This window comes from Onychostoma macrolepis, chromosome 03 (genome assembly GCF_012432095.1).
Source record: "Onychostoma macrolepis isolate SWU-2019 chromosome 03, ASM1243209v1, whole genome shotgun sequence".
Lineage (NCBI taxonomy): Eukaryota > Metazoa > Chordata > Actinopteri > Cypriniformes > Cyprinidae > Onychostoma > Onychostoma macrolepis.
The window spans coordinates 14,626,587-14,651,701 of record NC_081157.1 but is presented as its reverse complement, the minus strand read 5'-3'; the positions used below and the strand labels follow the sequence as shown (position 1 = coordinate 14,651,701).

The 25,115-nt window shown below is 38.7% G+C and overlaps 1 protein-coding gene across 1 annotated transcript; it reads left to right on the top strand.

Annotated features, from left to right (window-relative positions):
- The first annotated feature begins 13,924 nt into the window (after positions 1 to 13,924).
- On the top strand, positions 13,925 to 24,618 carry LOC131537188 (gastrula zinc finger protein XlCGF57.1-like). Its single transcript, XM_058770485.1, has 3 exons — positions 13,925 to 14,038; positions 14,166 to 14,404; positions 22,793 to 24,618. The coding sequence occupies exons 2-3, from the start codon at positions 14,236 to 14,238 to the stop codon at positions 24,097 to 24,099; spliced, it is 1,476 nt and encodes a 491-aa protein (XP_058626468.1). The 5' UTR covers positions 13,925 to 14,038; positions 14,166 to 14,235; the 3' UTR covers positions 24,100 to 24,618.
- The last annotated feature ends 497 nt before the right edge of the window (positions 24,619 to 25,115 follow it).

The following is a 25,115-nucleotide window of genomic DNA, read 5'->3' as shown; positions in this document are numbered from 1 at the left end:
ACAGTTTCCTATCATGTTTGGACTCTTTTTGCTCCTCATGATGCTGGTAACAATTTGAAAGAGGTTTGGTAAAGAAATATTGCATGGGTGAAATGTTAAAGACACTGTTTAACTTTGTACTCCATTATATGCAAATGAGTTCCACACTAGGGCGGGCTACACCATAGCCATTTCGGACACAAGTGGCCAATCATATTTCTGCAATGGAGAGGCGCCAGATTTCAATCTCCTCCTCATTAGAAAGAGATAAATGTATCCTTCCAACAGACACTCCCTGTTTTGAGTCTGAGTCCTGTTACCAGGAAGACAGCAACAGAAACAACGTTCCAATCCCGCGCAGGAAAGGACACTAACAGATACAACATTCTGAGTTTCTGGCCTGACGAGGAAAGAGACTTCAAGATAACTAAGGTGAAACTCAGCCTTGAGTAAACCTTCAATATTGTATTCGGCTGCCCTTCAGTTGCAAAGGACCCCGTCTGACTATTGCCGCTCCAAAAGCAGTGCAGCCCAGTCCACAAAGGACCTCCGCAGTGGCAGACACTGCCTGAAACACACGGCTCCTCAATAGCCGCTTTTCCACTGTTGATCCAGTGCGAGCCAGTGCTTTAAACCGGCCGGGCGGGGCTAATAACCTCGGACCTGTAGCACCAAGCCCAAAATCACAATGCGTTTCCACTGTTGGGCCAGAAGCTCCGCAGCACTTTACTAAAACTCGCCCCTTTACATGCCTCTCTGGAACAACGTCACGCAGCCCCATCATTTCACGAACAAAAAGAAGTTATCAGAAAACTTATAAGAATGAAGTCACTGGAACTAGCACGATCACAAAACGAACATGATAAAAGCGGCCATTTGTTTGCATGTTTTGTTAAAGATTTAAATCCAAAAGGATCCATGTTTTACAATAATAAGTGGTACATTGGTCATAATTAATTAATTTATCAGGATTGAAAATTAGTCACAGAAATAAAGCGGTATGAATGAACCGTTATTTCGCAAAAGAAAGAGAACACATAACGTCAGCCTACTTATTCAGTCGAGTCTGTTTATGTTTATTTGTGGTCACATCACATTTAGAAAGAATGATAATTTCTATATTTTTTCCATCAAAAATACGACCTGAGTAGCAGAGGGAGCTCCCGAACAAAAACCATTATATTTTTATGACATACGTGGAGCTAAAGTCTATCAGTTTAGATAACATTTAGCTTGGGTCAGCATTACAAATAATAGCTATGTTATTTGTTCAAAGATAGCAGTTATTTATCGTTAACTCTACAAGAGCCATTAAGTGGTTTTCCCATAAGCAGCATTACCATAGAAATCTCTTCCATTGCAGCTCAACAGCATTGCATTCAGCCATTCTTTGTTCATTCCATTTATTTGTTTCTGCGATGTATTCAGTACCTTCCTTCTTGTTTAGTTGTCTATTACCATATTGACCCGAATATAAGACGACCCCCCTTTTTCCAGATGTACCTTTTGGAAAAAGGCTTTTTGAAAACCAAATCTTGTTTGTTTTTCTCTCTGTAAAACACGTTTTTTTCTTAAATTATTTTCATATTGCATATTTTTCCTATTTTAATTTTTGTTTTGAAAGTATGGTAAATACTGGAAAAATGTACCAACACTGACATTGAAAAATATTTGATATACCATAAAAATAACAGGTAGCCCATCTTAATTATATCAGGCTATCCATATATTTAAATTACATTTAGGCTATCCATCTCATTGGTAGTAGCCTACCAAAATTTTATTAACGGTAGAAGTGAAATCTTATTGTAGTCTTCAAATCTGGGTGCTGTCTTATGTTTTAAAATCACTTACAGAGGAAGTTTGGTCCCATCAGGCTAACATGACAGTCACGACTCATGCCGCTGTAAGCTTTTCTTTTTCTTTTGCTTTCACTCGCGATCTTTAAAACACATATTACATTACATATTTCATGGCACACTCATTTTAAGCGTGTTTGGCACCACCTATTGTTGTGGGTGTATTATTGACATGTCAAAGTCTAGACCAGTGTTTCTCAACCCTGGTCCTGGGCGCCCCCAACACTGCACATTTTGTATGTCTCCCTTATCTGACACACCCATTTCAGGTCCTGGAGTTTCTTCTAACGAGCTAATGAGTTGAATCAGGTGTGTTTGATTAGGGAGACACACAAAATGTGCAGTGTTGGGGGGCACCCAGGACCAGGGTTGAGAAACACTGGTCTAGACCCTGAATATAAGACGACCGTGTTTTTTCAGATGTATTTCCAAGAAAAAAACATCCTCTTATATTCGGGTCAATACGGTATCTATTAGCAGTGCATATTCATTTATTTGTATCATTACTAGTTGTTGTACTTACTCTTGCATATCAATTGTATAATAAATTTCATTAATCTTATTACAATTGTGACTACTTTGTGTTGATGATCCAAGGCTCTACTAGGTATCTAAACCACCAATCTTTCAGATAAATCAGTTAACCAGCTCCCTCTAGTTTGTGAATCTCAAATTGTTGAACAGCTTGTGGGAAGCACTCCCATATTGCCAAATGAACAGTCTTTGACTGGTGCGCTGAACTAAGCGAGGTGGGAATTGGTCATCTGATATGCTCATAACTGCACCTTGAGTGACGTGTGACCCAAAATTCACAACGTCTTGGGTGACGTGAGTCTCATTTACTACACCTGTTTTTGTGGTCTTTTTAAGAGATATGGAGAATTATTTGAATGTGATTTCAGTATCTAATAAGAAAGCTATAAAGACTGTTAGAATTTGCTCCGCATTTAAAGTCAGCGTGAACCGGAAGTTGTGACCGACAGTTACGTATTGTGACGTACTTCGGAGAGAAACAGAAACAGAGGGCGTGGCTTGTTTTTTTTTTCTACTGCAAACTGATTGGATGTAGTAAAGTAGGCGTTTCATTCAGAAACGGAGGCAGATTTGAATGCGAGTTTGCAGTCAGTTGTTAAGGATTACTCGCCACCTGACACACCACCAGCAGTCTCGTTCCAGCGAGAAGAATTGTGTTTGGAGCAGTCGGAGGAAGATGAGGAGCAGGAGCACACAGAGGACCGTTTTGTCGCAGGAATCAGGCCCTATATGTTTGAACTATTAACGTCAGAGGAGAGTACCAATGGTCACCTGGACGTGGAGCAGGTTCACCCTCAAGCACATCTGGATGTCTCCCAATGGTAACGTTATATTATATTAAATTAACCGGTGTTTAATTACATTTTAATTGGATATAGAATAGAATAGTAGCTTAGAACTGTCTAATACTGTTTAGCTGGCAGATAAATTATTTAGTGACAACCACTAATGACTTGCTTCCCATGATCAATTAGCAACTTTAATTTATCAAGTTATACTGTCTTAACATCACTATGCCTCTCATTCAGGTGCTCCTGTGGCTGCTGCCAGAACATGGACACTGAAAGACTGTGTTGTAGGGAGGTTAGACAGGTTTGTGACAAAAGTGCAGAATGAGTATCATGTTATATACCAGGCTATAAATGAAGCAGCAGCAGAGTAGGACTTAAGACAGTTAAAACTGTATGACTGCAAAATGACTGCATAATTAAAAAAACTTAAACATTTGAAATACATAACATTTATATTACAGAATGGAGAAAAAAACCTTGGGAGAAACCAGGCTCAGTCGGGGGCCAGTTCTCCTCTGGCCAGACGAACCAGCAGTTCAATTCCAACCGCAGCCATGTCAGATTGTGTAAAGGGCTTATCTGATTCCCGTGGTCTTGTCCCGATGGAGCATTTTAATTTATAATTTAATGTATTTGTTATATTTGTGTATTATTCATTATTTGAAGTTTTTCATTTATTCATTTGCTATAATTGTAATGTATAGTTTAATGCATTTATTGTTTCTCTGTGTATTTTTATAATATATATTTGTTTGTTTATTATAATTAAAATTTATGTCTCAGGGGCTCTCCGCTGACGATTACATCATCTCTTGGTGCTGATCCACCATCTGATCGGAAACGGACTGAGAAACAGAATAAGAAAGAAATAGGCAAATATTAGCGTAGATGTCATTCTTCTTATGATGTAACGAGTACATCGTGTGTTATGGGGAGTGTTCCCGGTTCCAACCTCCCAATAAAGCATTACTATAGTCTAACCTTGAGGTCATAAACGCATGAATTAGTATTTCTGCATTTGACGTTGAGAGCATAGGTCGCAATTTAGATATGTTTTTGAGATGGAAAAACGCAGTTTTACAGATGCTAGAAACATGGCTTTCAAATGAAAGATTGCTATCAAACAGCACACCTAGGTTCCTGACTGATGAAGAAGTATTGACAGAGCAGCCGTCAAGTGTTAGATAGTGTTCTAGGTTATTACATGTGAGGTTTTTAGGTCTGATAATTAACACTGTTTTTTCAGAATTTAGCAGTAAAAAATTACTCGTCATCCAGTTTTTTATATCGACTATGCATTCCGTTAGTTTCTCAATTTGGTGTGTTTCACCGGGCCGCAAAGAAATATAGAGCTGAGTATCATCAGCATAACAGTGAAAGCTAACACCATGTCTCCTGGTAATATCTCCCAAGGGTAACATGTAAAGCCTTGAGGTACTCCATACTGCACTTGTGATCGATATGATACCTCTTCATTCACTGCTACGAACTGATGGCGGTCAGATAAGTATGATTTGAACCATGCTAATGCACTTCCACTAATGCCAACAAAGTTTTCTAGTCTATTCAAAAGAATGTTGTGGTCGATAGTGTCGAACGCAGTGCTAAGATCCAGTAGAACTAATAAAGAGATACAACCACGATCAGATGATAGAAGCAGGTCATTTGTAACTCTAATGAGAGCAGTCTCAGTACTATGATACGGTCTAAATCCTGACTGGAATTCCTCACAGATACCATTTTTCTCTAAGAAGGAATATAATTGTTTGGATACTACCTTTTCTAGTATCTTTGACAGAAAAGGAGATTCGAGATCGGTCTGTAATTAACTAGATCTTTGGGGTCAAGTTGTGGTTTTTAATGAGAGGCTTAATAACAGCCAATTTGAAGGTTTTGGGGACATATCCTAATGACAATGATGAATTAATAATAGCCAAAAGAGGATCTATGACTTCTGGAAGCAGCTCTTTTAGTACATTTACATTTACATTTACATTTAGTCATTTAGCAGACGCTTTTATCCAAAGCGACTTACAATTGGGGAATACATCGAGCGATTAATCTTGAAGAGGCAATCAGACATACGAAGTGCTTGCAACACCAAGTCTCAGACATTGTTCAAATAAATACAAACTACCAAAGGAAGGAATAAGTAAAGATAATTTTTTTTTTTTTTTTTTTTAAGTTTAGGATGAAGTCAAGTGCTGTCGAAAGAGATGAGTTTTCAGTTGTTGCTTGAAGATTGACAGGGATCCAGCATTCGGATAGAGGTGGGAAGATCGTTCCACCAGCCAGGAATGGTGAATGAGAATGATCTAGAGAGTGATTTTGCGCCTCTCTGTGATGGTATCACGAGGCGTCGCTCACTAGCAGATCTCAGATTTCTGGAGGGGATGTAGTTTGTTAATAGAGAGTGCAAGTAAACGGGTGCTGAGCCAGTGGTTGTTCTATATGCAAGCATCAGTGTCTTGAACTTGATGCGAGCCGTGATTGGTAGCCAGTGCAGGGAGATAAAGAGAGGTGTAACATGGGCTCTTTTGGGCTCGTTGAAGACCAGTCGTGCCGCTGCATTCTGAATCATTTGTAGAGGTTTGACTGTATTAGACGGAAGTCCAGCCAGAAGAGCATTGCAATAGTCCAGCCTAGAAATGACAAGGGCCTGGACAAGAAGTTGTGCAGCATGCTCTGTCAGAAAGGGCCTGATCTTTCTGATGTTATATAGTGCAAACCTGCAAGATCGAGCAGTTTTGTAATGTGGTCTTTGAAGGTCAGCTGATCATCAAAGATTACACCAAGATTTCTGACCGAAGTTGATGGGGTTATTGTTGATGAACCTAACTGGATCGTGAAGTCATGCTGTAGAGTCGGAGTGGCAGGGAGGACAAGAAGCTCAGTCTTTGCCAGGTTGAGCTGCAGGTGATGTTCTTTCATCCATGCCGAGATGTCCGCCAGGCAACCTGAGATCCTTGCAGCTACCGTTGGATCATCTGGTTGAAAAGAGAGGTAGAGCTGTGTGTCATCAGCGTAGCAATGGTATGAGAATCCATGTGCCTGTATGATGGGACCCAGTGATGTAGTGTATGTGGAGAAGAGGAGGGTCCAAGAACTGATCCCTGAGGAACCCCAGTGACCAGTGTATGTGCTTTGGATACCTCACCTCCCAGGCCACCCTGAAAGACCTACCAGTGAGATAGGATTCAAACCAGCGAAGTGGAATGCCAGAGATGCCCAGTGATGAGAGGGTGGACAGGAGTATCTGATGATTGACAGTGTCAAAAGCGGCAGATAGGTCCAGCAGAATGAGGACTGATGATTTGGAATGGGCTTTTGCAATTCGCAGGGCTTCAGTGACCGAGAGAAGCGCAGTCTCAGTTGAATGGCCCTCCTGAAACCTGACTGTTTAGCATCCAGTTTGTCGTTCTGTGAAAGAAACAGTGAGACTTGGTTGAAGACAACTCGTTCAAGTGTTTTCGCTATGAACGGAAGGAGAGAGACAGGTCTGTAGTTTTCTATAAGAGAAGTGTTTAATGTAGGTTTTTTGAGCAGTGGGGTTACCCGAGCCTGCTTGAACGCAATGGGGAAGTTACCTGTGAGTAGGGATGTGTTGATGATGTGTGTGAGTGCAGGTAAGAGTGTGGGTGAGATTGCTTGGAGAAGGTGTGAGGGGATTGGGTCAAGAGGACATGTTGTAGGATGGTTGGAGAGGAGAAGCTTGGATACTTCAGCTTCAGTGAGTGGACAGAAAGAAAAGATGGGAGTTTTAGCAGTGGATGTGGTAGGGTGAGGGTCCTGTGTGCGTGGAGGTGAAAACTGACCACTGATTGATCTAGTTTTGTCTGTAAAGAAAGTGGCAAAGTCATCAGCTGTAATAGAGGTGGAGGGAGGAGGTGGAGGGGACAGAGGAGGAATTAAATGTTCTGAAGAGATTACGCATGTTATATTTGTGTATTATTCATTATTTGAAGTTTTTCATTTATTCATTTGCTATAATTGTAATGTATAGTTTAATGCATTTATTGTTTCTCTGTGTATTTTTATAATATATATTTGTTTGTTTATTATAATTAAAATTTATGTCTCAGGGGCTCTCCGCTGACGATTACATCATCTCTTGGTGCTGATCCACCATCTGATCGGAAACGGACTGAGAAACAGAATAAGAAAGAAATAGGCAAATATTAGCGTAGATGTCATTCTTCTTATGATGTAACGAGTACATCGTGTGTTATGGGGAGTGTTCCCGGTTCCAGTTGATCTAATTAATGCAGCCTAACAATCCTTTAACGGATTTGAATAATAGAAGCGTATTAGTGTGTTATGTGTACATCAGGATAAAGAGATGGGTCTTTAATCTAGATTTAAACTGACAGAGTGTGTCTGCCTCCCAAACAGTGTTAGGTAGATTGTTCCAGAGTTTGGGTGCTAAATAGGAAAAGGATCTGCCGCCTGCAGTCGATTTTGATATTCTAGGTATTATCAAACGGCCGGAGTTTTGAGAACGCAGCGGACGTGGAGGACTATAATGCGATAAGAGCTTGCTCAAGTACTGAGGAGCTAAGCCATTCAGGGCTTTATAAGTAATTAACAAGATTTTAAAATCTATCCGATGTTTGATAGGGAGCCAGTGCAGTGTTGACAGAACCGGGCTAATATGGTCATACTTCCTGGTTCTAGTAAGGACTCTAGCTGCTGCATTTTGGACCAACTGTAGTTTGTTGACCAAGCGTGCAGAACAACCACCTAATAAAGCATTACTATAGTCTAACCTTGAGGTCATAAACGCATGAATTAGTATTTCTGCATTTGACGTTGAGAGCATAGGTCGCAATTTAGATATGTTTTTGAGATGGAAAAACGCAGTTTTACAGATGCTAGAAACATGGCTTTCAAATGAAAGATTGCTATCAAACAGCACACCTAGGTTCCTGACTGATGAAGAAGTATTGACAGAGCAGCCGTCAAGTGTTAGATAGTGTTCTAGGTTATTACATGTGAGGTTTTTAGGTCTGATAATTAACACTGTTTTTTCAGAATTTAGCAGTAAAAATTACTCGTCATCCAGTTTTTATATCGACTATGCATTCCGTTAGTTTCTCAATTTGGTGTGTTTCACCGGGCAAAAGAAATATAGAGCTGAGTATCATCAGCATAACAGTGAAAGCTAACACCATGTCTCCTGGTAATATCTCCCAAGGGTAACATGTAAAGCCTTGAGGTACTCCATACTGCACTTGTGATCGATATGATACCTCTTCATTCACTGCTACGAACTGATGGCGGTCAGATAAGTATGATTTGAACCATGCTAATGCACTTCCACTAATGCCAACAAAGTTTTCTAGTCTATTCAAAAGAATGTTGTGGTCGATAGTGTCGAACGCAGTGCTAAGATCCAGTAGAACTAATAAAGAGATACAACCACGATCAGATGATAGAAGCAGGTCATTTGTAACTCTAATGAGAGCAGTCTCAGTACTATGATACGGTCTAAATCCTGACTGGAATTCCTCACAGATACCATTTTTCTCTAAGAAGGAATATAATTGTTTGGATACTACCTTTTCTAGTATCTTTGACAGAAAAGGGAGATTCGAGATCGGTCTGTAATTAACTAGATCTTTGGGGTCAAGTTGTGGTTTTTTAATGAGAGGCTTAATAACAGCCAATTTGAAGGTTTTGGGGACATATCCTAATGACAATGATGAATTAATAATAGCCAAAAGAGGATCTATGACTTCTGGAAGCAGCTCTTTTAGTAGTTTAGATGGAATAGGATCTAACATACATGTTGTTGGTTTAGATGATTTAACAAGTTTATACAATTCTTCCTCTCCCACAGTAGAGAATGAGTGGAATTGTTCCTCAGGGGATCTATAGTGCACTCTCTGATGCGATACTGTAGCTGACGGCTGCATGGTTACAATTTTATCTCTGATAGTATCGATCTTGGAAGTAAAGTAGTTCATAAAGTCATTACTGCTGTGCTGTTGGGAAATGCCAACACCTGTTGATGCTTTATTTTTCGTTAATTTAGTCACTGTATTGAATAAATACCGGGGGTTATGTTTGTTTTCTTCTAGAAGAGATGAAAAGTAATCAGATCTAGCAGTTTTTAATGCTTTTCTGTAGGATAGGGTACTTTCCCGCCAAGCTATACGAAATACCTCTAGTTTTGTTTTCCTCCAGCTGCGCTCCATTTTCCGGGCTGCTCTCTTTAGGGCGCGAGTGTGCTCATTATACCACGGTGTTGGACTCTTATCCTTAATCTTCCTTAAGCGTAAAGGAGCAACCGCATCTAAAGTGCTAGAAAAGAGAGAGTCCATAGTTCCTGTTACATCATCAAGTTGTTCTGAGCTATTGGATATGCTGAGGAACTGAGATAAATCAGGAAGATTATTTATAAAGCAGTCTTTTGTGGTAGAGGTAATGGTTCTACCATATTTGTAACAAGGAGTTGGCTTTACAGCTTTAGCTATATGGAATATACAGGAGACTAGATAATGATCGGAGATATCATCGCTCTGCTGCAAAATTTCAACGCCACTGACATCAATTCCATGTGACAGTATTAAATCTAGAGTATGATTTCAGCAATGAGTAGGTCCTGACACGTGTTGTTTAACACCAATAGAGTTTAGAATGTCTATAAATGCTGATCCCAACGAATCTTTTTCATTATCAACATGGATATTAAAATCATCAACGATTAGGACTTTATCTGCAGTCAGCACTAACTCCGATAGAAGATCAGAAAATTCTTTAATAAAGTCTGTATGGTGCCCTGGTGGCCTGTATACAGTAGCCAGTACAAACATCACAGGGGATTTATCATTAACACTTGTTTCTTTGGGTAACGTTATATGAAGCACCATTACTTCGAACGAATTATACTTGAAACCCGACCTCTGAGAGATACTGAAAATATTGTTATAAATTGTAGCAACACCTCCCCCTTTACCTTTTGGACACGGTTCATGTTTGTAACAGTAATCTTGGGGTGTAGACTCGTTTAAAGTAATGTAATCATCTGGTTTTAGCCAGGTTTCTGTCAGACAAAGCACATCTAGTTTATGGTCAGTGATCATATCATTTACAAAAAGTGCTTTTGAAGAAAGGGATCTAATATTCAATAAGCCAAGTGTTATCATGTGTTTATATGTATTATATCTGTTTTTTATTTTTTGAACATCAGTTAAATTGTTACTATTACTTTGGTTTGGATGTTTTCTGTATTTTCTAGTTCGGCGAACAGACACAGTCTCTATAGAGTGATATCTAGGTGAAAGAGTCTCTATGTGCTGAGAATTAACTGACTTCTGTGACATGAGGAGGCTAGCAGACGGTCTGTTTATCCAGTCTGTCTGCTTCCTGACCTGGGCCCCAGTTAGTCAAGTACGAACTCTAAGACTATGTGCCATATTTCTAGAGAGAAGAGCGGCACCACCCCAGGAGGGTGGTGAATACTAAAGAACTGTTATTGTACACTTGATTTCTTATTTATTACATTTTGAAGAATTTGACTATTTACATGAAAAAATACACATATATTCTATTAATATGTCAGAAAAACGTCAGAAAAACAGCTCCCTAGTGTAAACATAAGCTTTAATTTTGGATGCGATTAACAGTTTGACAGATTAGCAAAATTAACAAACCTGGTGAATCAGCTCTCATGTCACCACCCAAGACAACATCATTTCCAGAATGCCTTGCCCTCTCCAACATTGTATTTTGTTCAGACCTCCAGTGCCACAAGAAAGACCTTCTGGTGATTAAAAAATGTTCTTGGACAAATACATTCCAGACAGAGAGCTGACAGGACCTGGAAGATATCACATGACCTCAGCAGGAGGTCCTTTAAACCTTTAAAATTTCCATCTATAGTTCATTTTAACAAAAGACAAACCTTGTGGATCTGTATGTAAGATGCCCCACTGAAGGCTACTGCCGCTGACAAATGCAGATTTCCAGCTGGTGTGTTTTGTATGAATGGCTGGCTGTTCCATTGTGTTTTGTGGAGGCAGTGTGAACAGACCTACGCAAAATTGAAAAAATAGAATTTATATGGGCAATATCAAATAAATAATGAAATAAAAAAATATTTTTATACCAATTTGTCAGTGCTACATTTATCATCACCTATGTGATAGATACAAACGTCCCATTTATAACTTTGTCAACTGTGTAGGTATGGCAGCATGTTGGACACTTCTGAAATAGCTGTAGCAAATTGTCTTCATATACCATGAATTTCCTGGCTTTGTAGAGTGGTTGGCAAACCATGGACAAACAGATATACCTTCCAAAATCATATCATACTTTCTAATAAGGGATCTTTTTTGATCATCTCAAATCTGCACTAGGTGCCCTGACATCTAACCTGTGTATACATAAAACTACACTTACTTTTCTCTGCCTTCTTGAGTGATATCAGGCTCATAGGTGACATCTGACAATTGCTTTGAGGTGCAGGTTGAGCTGTCACTGATTGTGGTATCTTCCATGCGTGGCCTTTTAATTGGTGTTGATGTGAAACATGGTGGTTCGAGATTGTGCCAACACTCTCGGGAACAAGAGATGCCAACAGAGTACCCAAAAGGCTTCACTTGAATCGCTAAACTTTTCAACACACACATATGACAATCAAACCCATGAAACACAACACAAGAAAACTATTCTCAGCTAATGTACACAGATAGCATACTATAACTTTACCTTTACTCCGTCTTTTCAGCTTTTGTGTTATTGTTTGGATCGACACACTCTTGACACACAAAGATGGTGCATCACACTGACATGCCACATCTCTTGTTGGGGGCTGTATAACAGGAATTGCATCACAGTCTGATATGAGTGCAATGCAAAATTATATCATTTGACAGTACTGCCAGCTTTTGAATTAAACTTTGAGTAAGAATTATTCGTAAGTCTTTCTTAAGATTTCTGCGGTTGAAACACTGATTGATTGATAGATTGACTGACTGATTGATTGATTGGTTATACATTTCAATAGGCTGTACTGTATTCTTCAACATACCTTCTGATGTTCATTCATTTGCACTTAGTGATATAACCAGTAGTAAAGAGGAAGAGATTATCCTTATGATGAATCTCAGTACTAAACTAGTGCTGTTGTCGTTAGCGCGCTGACGCGCCAAAATAATTTAGTTAATTGTGCGTACTATGACAAGAATTTCTGCTGGCAGACCTATATTATGTTTAAAGTCTGATAAATCTTGGTTGCTAGGTAGTTGCACTTACCTTCAAACTTTGTGAGGAGCCAACGGTGTAGACTGACGGGACAGCCGTATCTGTTAATGACAGATATTTCACAAAACCCATTCGCATGTGAAGTGCTTCAAACACAACCGCGACCTCTCTGATATTCCTCCTTCCTCTAAATGCAAAAGATCGAGCCATTGTGACCGCAACCAGGGTGTTTTGGGGATTGGAAATAGGGTTTCGGGAGAACCACAACCTAAACCGCACCTCCTCGCCATTTATGTGTTTGTTACGTGGTTTTTCCTGTGCGCTGTCAAAGCTCACAGGACACTGACAGTTGGATGGGCGTGATTAAGGATGTTATGCTCATGCCTTGCCGTCAAACTGACATCATCAGAGAAGGCCTCTCGTTTTAGAGGGGAGGTGCATTTTTAGATTTGGATTAAAGATTACGAAAGCAAACAATTTTTTTTGGTGGATTGACTTGCACTGATGTATTGTTTACCACAAAAATAGCAATGTGTGCAAACAAAATAAATAGTCAATTTTGATTTCATGTGTACTTTAAGATCTTTGTGTAAGAAATTTTATGTAAAATAATGGCCCTTTATTGCATTTTTTTTTTTTTTAGTTTATTTATTATTATTATTTTACTCTGTTTTACTTTTGTTGTCTTTTCTAGTGTCACTACTCTTAATATTTTGTATTTGTACTGTTTTGTACGTTTTTGTTTTCATCAAGAAGTTCCTTGAGCAAAGTATAAATTTGATATACTTTATGTAATACTTGGATACAGTACTTGTATTGCTAGAGATACTATGTAAAAGTGGATTTTGCATAACAGGTGCCCTTTAAATGAAGTTTGGTCAATAATTTATCCCATTGTTTAATAAATTGCATCATAGAAAATTGACAGGCTTGAAGTTCAGTCGCCTTTAAAAAGGTTTTGTGTACTTTAGAAGAAAAATAGTGATTTAGGGATAGTGATGATAAGTATAATTTTTTGACCATGAAACCATCAATTTCTTAAAAAAAAAAAAAAAAAACCTGCCTGAGGGAAAATGAAGGAACTTGTTGACATATTTTGAAACATGCTTTTTTAAAAGACATAAGAGTTTTGGTAACAGAACTGAGAAAAATGTACCCATCTTTCACTTAAAAACCGTGTCAAAATTAAATAGTTACCTGAGACCAGTACAGATTTCGAACAGTTAAGTGTAGATCAAGTAGATTAAAAATGAAGTTTTTTGGAAGAGTTCTCGAAGCAAATAGCATTTGGTGGAATGCCCCTTAACCATCAGAGAACCTTGTGTAGTTAATTTTCACTGAAATATTTGACTTCAGAATCAGAATCAGAGAATCTCGTTTCTCTCTTCTAATCCTCACTCACGAAGACTGTTGGTGTTGATCAAATACCATGCGAGTCTATAATTTTAAGTTCTTTTTTTATACAGATCGCCTTTTTTTAAAGGAAAACAAATCAGCGCACCTTGTACACGCACTAAGTAATTTTCCCCGTATTATTTCCCTCCTCTCGACGCTTCACGCTCCAGTCCAGCGGGTGGCGCTAAAACACATGCGTTTGTTTGCCAAACACCATCAAACCTCAGAGGAAGATTAGTTTCACCGCGCTCTCTGCTGTTTTCACGTGATGTTGGTTTAATACAGTTGTATTATTATATTATATCTATTAAACTGTTAGAAATGTAGTTTCTGTAAGTAGAAAAATGCAGTTTTTGAATCAGGTCAGTAAATACCTGTAATATTGTCATCCTCACAGTCGTGACTAAGTTTTGAAGCAAGCAGGAATATCTGGAGGAGTATCATCTGAACTGAGATCTGCTGTGAAGATGGTGTTTGTTAAAGAGGAGAGAGAGGAGGACACGAGTGAACCAGAAACCTGGAGAATAAAACACGAGGAACCAGAACCCTGGAGAATAAAACACGAGGAACCAGAACCCTGGAGAATAAAAGATGAGGAACCAGAAACCTGGAGAATAAAACAGGAGGAACAAGAAGGTTGGTGTTTATTCTTCATTCATATTTAATGACAGTTTGTGGTACATTAGGCTTACAAAGCTTTAACCCTTTGGGGTCTGAGGGGGTTTTGGGGCTCTTAAGTAGTTTTGACATGCCCTGACAATGGTGGTTTTTTTTAGTATCTTAAAAACATATTCATGGTTAAAGTCTGATTACACTGTAATCAGCACAAATTGTGCTACAATAATAATACATGAGTAGCATGAATGTAGCTTACATGTTTGTGTTTTTGCATTTATGCGTGGTTAGTGAAAAACAAACAATTTTAAGTCACTGAAATAAAGCCATGAAACACATACAGAACATTCGTTCAGACTTTTTTTTGTTAGAAAATGATGCTCACTCATTCACAACAGTACTTCTACGACCTGCATGAGGGATGCTTATATTGACCGTTTAACCATTAACTGAAAGTAAGAATTTTAACCGAATTAATACTCTCAAACGGTAAAAAAAAAAAAAAATTCCACTTTTTTAAAAAATATATATTTTTTTACGTTTGCTGCATGGTGAAAGAGAAAAATTAATGCCGTACATAGGCTATTTGTTAACCTATCGAGTGTCGAGAAAACCCAAAAACTTGAGTTTTCGTTGACGGGCGTGTCCGTGACGGCCTGACAAATTTTGATGTTTCGTCATGAAACCGGAAGATGTTATAACTCCGGCATGAAATGTCCGATCTGCCCCACACTTCACATGTTTGATAAGACTCCTGACCTGAAGAGGTCTACTTGCTCATATTCAGTTATTGTCATAGCACCACCTGCTGGCAACAGGAAGTTACAAGTTTTATGCTGTAACGAACTTCTAGAGATTTAATGACATCAACATTATAATTGGTCAGTCTAATCTAAACGCCTTTGCGATATTAAATTGCGACAATCTTGAGTTTTTGTTAAAGGGTGTGTCCGTGGCGGCCTAACAAAGTTCAATGTTTCGTCATGGAAATAGAAGTTGTTGTAACTCAGCTAGGGCTGTCACAATGTTAGATTTTTCACACCACGGTTATTGTGTCCAAAAGAATTCACAATATCGATATATTGCAACATCTATAGAAACTGTAGGGAATCAGCCAAATTTTTACTTTTTTTCTTTTTTCTTTTTTACCCAATGAACATAAGGATACTGATAAACACAGGGCACATGCATTTTAACTTCTTATTCTTCAGGGGCCCGTTCTTCGTACATCGCTTATTACATCTGAGATGATTTGAAAGATTCCAGATCTTTCCAGCTAATTTGGTTCTTCAAACGAATTTGCATATTAGATTAAAATATCTGGATTAAGTTGTCTAAGATTACATCGCGTTCTCGTGTTCCCCGAAAAGGGTAGATGTATCGATACCCGAAACAGCGATCAGCAATGCAGCGATTGGCTGGCGGCAAGACAGCAACGTAATGACATCATATAATTAAAAAACACACCTGACGAAAAAGTTGACAAATTTCAATACCTTTTTAAGGAAACAGCCAAATGTACAAAACTACATAAATGTTATAGCCTAATAGATAAATTAAATGTGCACTGTTTTTAATTTATTTGTAATTCATGATTCATACATGATTCCCAATTATTTATACTCATGATTTCTAGTATTTGTACAGGCTTAACATTTTTATTCCAATGCTGTAATTAGCAATTCATTTAATGTTATCTTTGAAGCAGGTTTATGACACTTATGTGATAGCATTAAAGTTTCTTAGAGATCAAGTTATCTGCATCTCCTGCGCTCCATCAAGCCACTCCCATAATAGCTGCCACTCAAAATAATGCACGACTCGGGTATAGCATGTGTGTAAGACTCCTATACAATTATAAAGTAATTATTTCATCACTAATAAATCTTTCAATGAGTAATACTGGCTGTGTCTATAGTATTATAGACTACACAACATTGTTATATTATTTTCAAATTAATTTTTAAATTATTGTCCCTGGATCAGTAGGATACTCTTGTAATAAAGTAATGGTGGCTGGGACATATTTTAAATATCAATTCTGCTTAAAAAGATGCAATCTAATCCTGTTTACATGAAATAAGCCTGCTCCTGAGCAGGTTTAAGTTTACGGACCTGTTGCTATGACAGCAAGTCTAGGATGAGCTTCGAAGAACCAAATGATCCAAGATCAAGTGAAATCGTCAACAATCAAATCCAGCTAACTGAGTTAGCGACGTACGAAGAACGGGCCCCAGGTCACAGCTGACCTGAGACTCTGGCTTTTTCTGTCTTCTTTGAAGCTCTCTATGAAATAATAAGAGAGAAAATGCTGTCAAGTTCAACAGTATGATGAATAAATATTAACATCAAAACTGGTACTTTAACCTGTTAACTTGCATCTCTGTTTTTAATCTCTTTAACCTATAGTTGCTCCGGTGCCAATGAAGTCATGCAGTTAACATGCTTCTAATTCAGTTTTAATGTGCACCTAGAATGGCCACAGATGAGGCATTAAATCAGGGGTGTCAAACTCAGTTCCTGGAGTGCCGCAGCCCTGCAGAGTTTAGTTCCAACCCTGCTCCAACACACAAACCATGTAGTTTTCAAATAAATCTGAAGGACCAGATTAGTTGGATCAGGTGTGTTTAATTAGGGTTGAAGCTAAACTCTGCAGGGCTCTGGCCCTCTAGGAATTGAGTTTGACACCCCTGCATTAAATGCATGGCACTGCGACCAACTTTACATTTTACAGAGTTTAATGTGGTCGCTCAGTTTTTCTAGATCAGCTTTAATCATGTAATAGATTTGAACAAAGAAATCAATTGCTACACAAAGGCAGTATTGGCCATGACTTGATTGCAAATACAAATACAAAAATTAGATGAATAAAGAAAATGCGTTACTTATTAAAATAATCACCCTTTTATTTAAATATATGAAAACAGGAAACTGCTGTTAACAGGTTAATGTAACATTTCTCATTCCATGACTAGTAAAATAACTTGCTGTCTGTATAATATTGAGCACGGTTCTTCTCAGAGTAGCACGGCCATGCACTGCGTCTTCTTGTTTGACAGGTGTCAGTGTTAAGGCGCGATACTGACACCTGGGAAATCAACCAGCTACTGGCGTTGGAGTAGGCTATTTGCATGTCGTATTATCGTAAGTTTCCTGTTCGTTTAAAATATCATGGTTATTGCCAATATTGTCATTGCGGTATATCGTCACACCCTAAATTAACACGATGTCTATATTTAATGATTTGAATATCACGGTTATCGTTAATACCAGTATATCGCGACACCCCTAAACTCAGCCATACAATGTCCAATCGTTCAATGAGAGTCCTGGCCTAAACACATCAAAAGGCCAATATTCCGTTATAATCATAGTGACACCTGCTGGCAACAGGAATTTACTTGTTTTACACTTAAACATGCAATGTCTGATCTGCACCAAACTTTGCATGTTTGATAATAGTACTGCCCAGAAAACTTCGACACGTCACTATTCAGTTATAATCACAGCACCACCTGCTGGCAACAAGAAATGTCAAGTTTTACACTTTTACACAACTCAAACATACCTTGTTCAATTTGCACCAAACTTCACATTTGATAAAGGTTCTGGCCATCTACACATCAGTATTTAGTTATAGTCATAGTGCCCCAGCACTGGCAGCAGGAAATTTGGCACACATAAATGACTTAGTCCTCCTATATTAACCATTTCAAAAGCGTATTGCCTACCGTTTGCAGTTTCTCTAAAGCCACTGGGTGGTGTGAACCCAGGTGTGAAGGCCCTTTCAGTGCTGCTAGCAGCTTTAATTTCTTTATTGTTATAAAATACCATAAGCTGCATACAAAACACAAAGAAAATTAAAAAAAATAAAGTGACGTGGCTAAGTATGATGACTCATACTTAGAATTTGTGCTCTGCATTTAACCCATCCAAGTGCACACACACAGCAGCGAACACACACACACACCGTGAACACACACCAGGGGCAGTGGGCAATAGGGCTGTCAAAAAAAAAAAATCTAATTTTGAATATACGTCGAATTTAAAATAAAAATCCACATTCGAATGCAAAACGTTGCATTCGAATTTTTGGGGTGCGTCAGGCAGCCTTATCTGGCACACGAGATGCGATAAAGATGTAGGTAGGTATCATTGCATGATGAACCAACTGGATACGTTGTTCATTTAAAATACTGCTGAAAAAGAGAACATCAATGCGGAGATTATGTTGTTTATGTCAAAACTGGAACCAAACCGTTCACACAAAACGCATATTTATCGCATTTTCTAGAGGGACATCTATCATTGTTGCACTCGCGTCTCGCAAAAGAGAGTCGGATATTTAGAAAGCCATTTAAAATCATAGTAAGTTCAATTTTGAAAAAACATGTCTCAAAACGTTATGGCGGGATGGGTCTCTCCCCATTCCACTGCATCTCATGTTTTTAAATGAAAAAAAGTAACGTTACTCTTTATGATTGGTTTTCTGTGCTTTGTATTAAGTTGTGACGTATTGTCAAGTATGGTGACCCATACTCGAAATGGTGCTCTGCATTTAACCCATCCAAGTGCACACACACAGCAGTGAGTAGTGAACAAGTGTGCGCACACACACACACACACACACACACACAGTGAACACACACCCGGAGCAGTGGGCAGCCTTGCTCCAGCGCCCGGGGAGCAATTAGGGGTTCGGTGCCTTGCTCAAGGGCACCTTAGTCATGGTATCGAAGGTGGAGAGAGTGCTGTTCATTCACAATCCCCACCTTCAATTCCTGCCGGCGCGAGAATCGAACCTTCAGGTTACAAGCCCGGCTCTCTAACCATTAGGCCACGACTACCCCAATTTAAAAACAGCTAATAGCTGTTCACTGCATAGCACTGCTCTCTTTGCTCTGCAACACCACATGCATTGCTACAAAGAGAGATCTCTTTAAACTTGTATACATGATGCTGTTTTGTTTCTAATTGTTTAAGCAACTTAATTATATAAGGTTAAACATTATTTTAAACGTTATGCACATTTTTCAAAGATAGTTATGTTATTTTATGCTTTGAAGGACCGTGGATTAGTAATATTTTGTTCAATGCGCCCTCTTGTGGCCTCAGGAGAGAAGCCAAAAGCTTTTTTCCCCCTAACTGAAATTATGCCTTTTAAATTTGAATATAATTCTAATTTTGATCATATTTAAGTACAAAATTCGAATTGAGTTTTTCAGCCATTTTGACAGCCCTAGTGGGCAGCCGATGCTGTGGTGCCCGGGGAGCAGTTTGGGGTTTGGTGCCTTGCTCAAGGGTCTCACTTCAGTCGTGGTGTTGAGGGTGGAGAGAGCACTGGTCATTCACTCCTCCCACCTACAATCCCTGCCGGACCTGAGACTCGAACCCGCGATCTTTGGGTTACAAGTCCGACTCTGTATGTATTTAAGTCACTTTAAACCATCAAAGTTGTATACATTTTCAAGTATAGCTTGATGCTAATTGTACCTTTAATTATTAAAAATGTGTTTCTGGTGTAGAACCAAACTTACTTAATTTAATGCTGTATATTGAGCAGTGGATGATGTTAAATCCATATACGAGATACATATCGGAGGAAAAATAAATTGTTGGTTAGCACCACTTAGTGTGCAGGTGTGAATTAGCAGAAGGCAAACTATTGTTTTGCGCTCTGTGTGTTTGTTTGTTTATTTTCTTCTTAATGGCATTCCAGCATCTAAGGCTATGTCTATGACGAGAAACAGTTAATCCATACACAAGTCTTGTCTTTACACTCACAATTTAAAGTCAATTCACCTAACCTGCAAGTCTTTGGGCTGTGGGAGGAAACAGGATGGAGTACCTTGGCGTAAACCCACGCAGACACAGGGAGAACCATAGACATCATATTAGAAAGACGCCATATCGACCACTACTGCCTATTGGCGCTGACGAGCGGTGGGGCCGCCATCTTAAACCGGTCACCCGCTCCATTCACTGTAATGTGTTTGGCTGGTGCAATGAGCTGTCAGCGCATTTAATTAATCATACCTCACTTAAAACCGAACTGATTTTTCACGCGGGTTTTTTTCTGCAAAGGTCATATGTAGCTATGATACAGGACACATGGTTCGGCATATTTTAATATTCATAGCAGGAATTAATATTCATTTAATATACTTAACAGTAATATAACATTCTGATATGAGATATAAAGTGACCAGACGTCCAAAATCAAAATATGTGATGTAGGATATAAGGTATTTTATAAATCACACACTATAAATATGATAAAGAAGCAAAACAGATAGTTACAGTAAAGTAAGGTATTTTAATAAGTTTAAGAAACAATTTATTATGATTTGTCTCACACACACAAACTATCTCTCCTCGCACATTCTCTCTCTCACACACTCTCTCTCTCTCTCTCTCTCTCACACACACACACACACACACTCTCTCTCTCTCTCTCTCTCACACACACACACACACACACACACACACACACACACACACTCGCTTTCACACACACACTGCTTTCACACACACACACACTCACTCGCCTACACACACACACACACACACACACACACTCGCTTTCACACACACACACACACACACACACACACACACTCGCTCTTACACACACACACACTCGCTCTCACACACACACACACACACTCACACACACACACACACGCCACACACACACACACTCGCTTTCACACACACACACACACTCGCTTTCACACACACACACTCACTCGCTCTTACACACACACACACACACACACTCGCTTTCACACACACACACACACACACACACACACACTCGCTCTTACACACACACACTCGCTCTCACACACACACACACTCGCTCTCACACACAAACACACTAAAACCCCAGAAAGAGGACTGTTTTGCAGAGCTTCTTTCTCGTGCTCCCTTTCTGTAGTTCAAGAGAGGCGAGTTTGGCAACATGGTGGAGCCTTATCTTTAAAAACACAGACACAACCAATGACAACAAGTCAGACTGATGGTTGTCGATGCCAAACTGGGTCTCCTCAATGTGCTCCCCAAGAAGGAAAACATCCTCTGTTCCAATCTCCTCCCGCACAATGTGCGTGACTGTTGACACCTTAGGAGCTTGTATTGTTGAAGCTCAGCGGATCACCCTCTCTGCAGCTCTCAGCACCTTATAATAATAATAAAAATAAGACATATTTATAAAGACTGATAATACAGTCTATGACACTTGTGTAAAATTCACTGGCCAATGTTAATATACCAATAATAATAATAAAAAAATCTACATAGAATTATTGTGTCGATTTTAATCTAAAACCCTATTCGGACGGGATTAACTTTACAAGGGTAGATGGAGTAATAATGTAATTTTACCACAGGACCTCTGTAATATTAATGGCCAATTCACACGGGATAAGATATCTCAATAAAACTAGCAGAAGTGGGAGGGGTAACTCGATTTGCGTATCGTCGTCATGTGTGTATTACATTGCTTCCTGAAATCACGTGCACAAACACAAATTAAATTACCAATATATATTTATACTAACGTACATGGCCGTTGAATGCTTGTATCTGATAACCAAGACGTTCTTGTAATTATTACTTTACCCCACCTCTCCATGCCGGTGCAGTAAACATAGCCTAGCTAACGTTAGCTGACTACGATTCCAGTAGTAATGTCAAAGATCCTTGCTCCTTGTCATTTATCTGGTAGTATTCTATTCACAAAATACAACCAATAGAGCGGTAAATGTTGAAACTTACTTGTGAAAAGTAATCCCCTTGACCCTATTTGCGATGGTTCGCCGATTAGAACAAGAAAATGCTCCACAGTGCTCTGGCATCTTAACTGCTGCTACGCAACGAAACTAGGAGTACGACCGGTTCAAGATGGCAGCCGTATTTCTCGGCGCCCAGCAGCCAATAGGGTATCTAGTCTCTATATGATATCTATGGGGAGAACATGCAAACTCCACACAGAAAGGCCTCCTTCTTCTTGCTGTGAGACAACAGTGCTCCTCGGTGTGAAAGCACCTTTCATCTGTGATTTGCCTCGCTTTTTTGCATCGCGCTCAGTGTGAAACGGCCTTGACAGGAATATCACAAACTGAGTGCAGACCCGGTTACTAAACTATAAAAAATATTTAACATAATTCAACAAATGACCATACATAGTTAATTTTCTTCAATTATTTTCAAATCACAAGATACGAAATGAACTCCTTCATTGGAAAAAAAATGGGTATATTTACTGTATGAACCTTTAATGAACTATGAGGGCAAGAAATAAATAAATGTAATTAAAAATAAAATCATTCAATAATCATAATTGAAGTAAAGTGTTCTGTTTTGTTCTGAGTTACTAAAAAAGAACCATTTTTCATTTTATTTCAGAATCGACTGAAGAAAATCAGGAGACTGGAGAATTGAGTGAAGTTGAGGGAAAAAATCATATTAAAACTGGAGAAATACCTCTGAGTTGCTCTCAAACAAAACAGAAAAATTTACAAAAAAGAAGAGACAAAAAATCTTTCACCTGCACTCAGTGTGGAAGGAGTTTCACACACAAAACAAGTCTTGAGCGTCACATGAGAATTCATACTGGAGAGAAGCCGTTCACTTGTGATCACTGTGGGAAGAGTTTTAGACAATCTGCAAGCCTTAAGGATCACATGAACAACCACACTGGAGAGAAGCAGCACATATGCGATCAATGTGGGAAAAGTTTCACACGAAAAGGACACCTTACAGAGCATATGAGAGTTCATACTGGAGAGAAACCATTCACTTGTGATCAGTGTGGAAAGAGTTTTACACAATTGGCAAGTCTTAAGGATCACATGAACATCCACACTGGAGAGAAGCAGCACATATGCGATCAATGCGGGAAGAGTTTCACACGAATAGGACACCTTACAGCACACATGAGAGTTCATACTGGAGAGAAGCCATTCACTTGTGATCAGTGTGGAAAGAGTTTCACACGATCAGCAAACCTTAAGGATCATATGAACATCCACACTGGAGAAAAACCTTATCAGTGTTCACACTGTGAAAAGAGATTCAGTCGGTCGGGACACCTGAAAACACACAAGAGGATCCACACTGGAGAGAAACCGTACACATGTAATCAGTGTGGAAAGAGTTTGAAATGCAAATATAAACTTGAGCTTCACATGAGAGTTCATACTCGAGAGAAACCGTATCCTTGTGATCAGTGTGAGAAGAGTTTTGCAAATTCATCAACCCTTAAGGATCACATGAACATCCACACTGGAGAGAAGCTGTTCTCATGTGATCAATGCGGGAAAACGTTTTTCTGGGCTTCAGTCCTGAAGCAGCACCTAACAGTTCATACAAAGGAGAAGCCACATTCATGTTATTTGTGTGGAAAGAGTTTTTCATGTCTACAAAGTTTGAAAGTTCAGAAAATACACGCTGGTGTGAGAGAGTATCTGTGCTTTGAGTGTGAAAAGACTTTTACTTCAGCGAACTGTTTAAAACTGCATGAGAGGATTCACACTGGAGAAAAACCTTACAAGTGTTCACACTGTGAGAAGAGATTCAGTGTGTCATCAAGTCTGAAAACACATGAGAGGATCCGCACCGGAGAGAAACCGTATCACTGCACTGCATGTGGGAAGTGTTTCAATAATTCATCTGCTCTACGCCGTCATACAAAAAACAATCACAGTAAGTAGATCATCTTGAGATCCAGCACTTTCAGGTCTGATGCTGCATCTTCACCAAATGTGACACAATAATGCATCAAGCAATAAAATATCATCTGGATAAATCTGTCCTATCCAGTCAATACAAGTGACATGACAAAGAAACATCACAGTGTTTAAGTTTTCACAGTGAATAAAGTTCATCTTCAAAACCAGCAGATTCAACTGAGATTCAGATCAACTCAAAGATGGAGTTCATCCCCAAAGGACAATGTCAAAATGTTTTATTATCGTGTATTATTTAGCTTCATAATATAAATGATATAATTGTTTTCTTTTTAATATTTTGTTTTTTTATGAGTTTCATATTACATTCAATTGTCTTATTCATGTGTCATTTGAAGTTTGTTTACTCTTTCAGGAAGGAAAGCAGAAGCTTTTTACAAACTGTTCTTGTTCTGGAAGCTATAACACTTTTAAGAGAGATTAAATTAATTTTGTTTTTCACTGCTGCTTTTAAAATAAATAGTTATTATATTTTATACAACAGTTCTTTCTGGTTTGACTGAATTTTATGATCTGCGTTGTTTATTAAATATTTTTATTCTATAAATAATAGTAGTACTTTTTATTTTTTTATTTTTTTTACAGACATTTCACACAACAGTGTGAATGTGCATAGAAGAAAAAAAATTATATATTAGTACCCGCGTGGTCAGAATTGTTGGTACCCTTGGTAAATATGATCAAAGGCGGCTGTGAAAAAAAAAAAAAAGTGCATTGTTAATCCTTTTGATCTTTTATTTTTTAAAATCACAAACATCTAAGCTTTCATTGGAGAATAAGAATGGGGGGAAATCTCATTATGAAATAAATGTTTTTTCTCAAATACATGTCGGACACAATTACTGGTACCCCTAGAAATTCTTATGAGTAAAATATATCTGAAATATATTCACAATTTTGAGCACACCAGCATGATTATGAACATGAAATTATCCAGCCATGGCTTCCTGTTTCACAGAAATATAAATAGGAGGGGAAAA

What these genes read in the sequence shown, in the direction of transcription:
- LOC131537188 (XM_058770485.1), top strand. Translation starts at nt 14,236, where the DNA reads ATGGTGTTTGTTAAAGAGGAGAGAGAGGAGGACACGAGTGAACCAGAA. An exon ending in AAAACAGGAGGAACAAGAAG is followed by an intron (nt 14,405 to 22,792) that starts GTTGGTGTTTAT and finishes ATTTTATTTCAG; the next exon opens with AATCGACTGAAGAAAATCAG.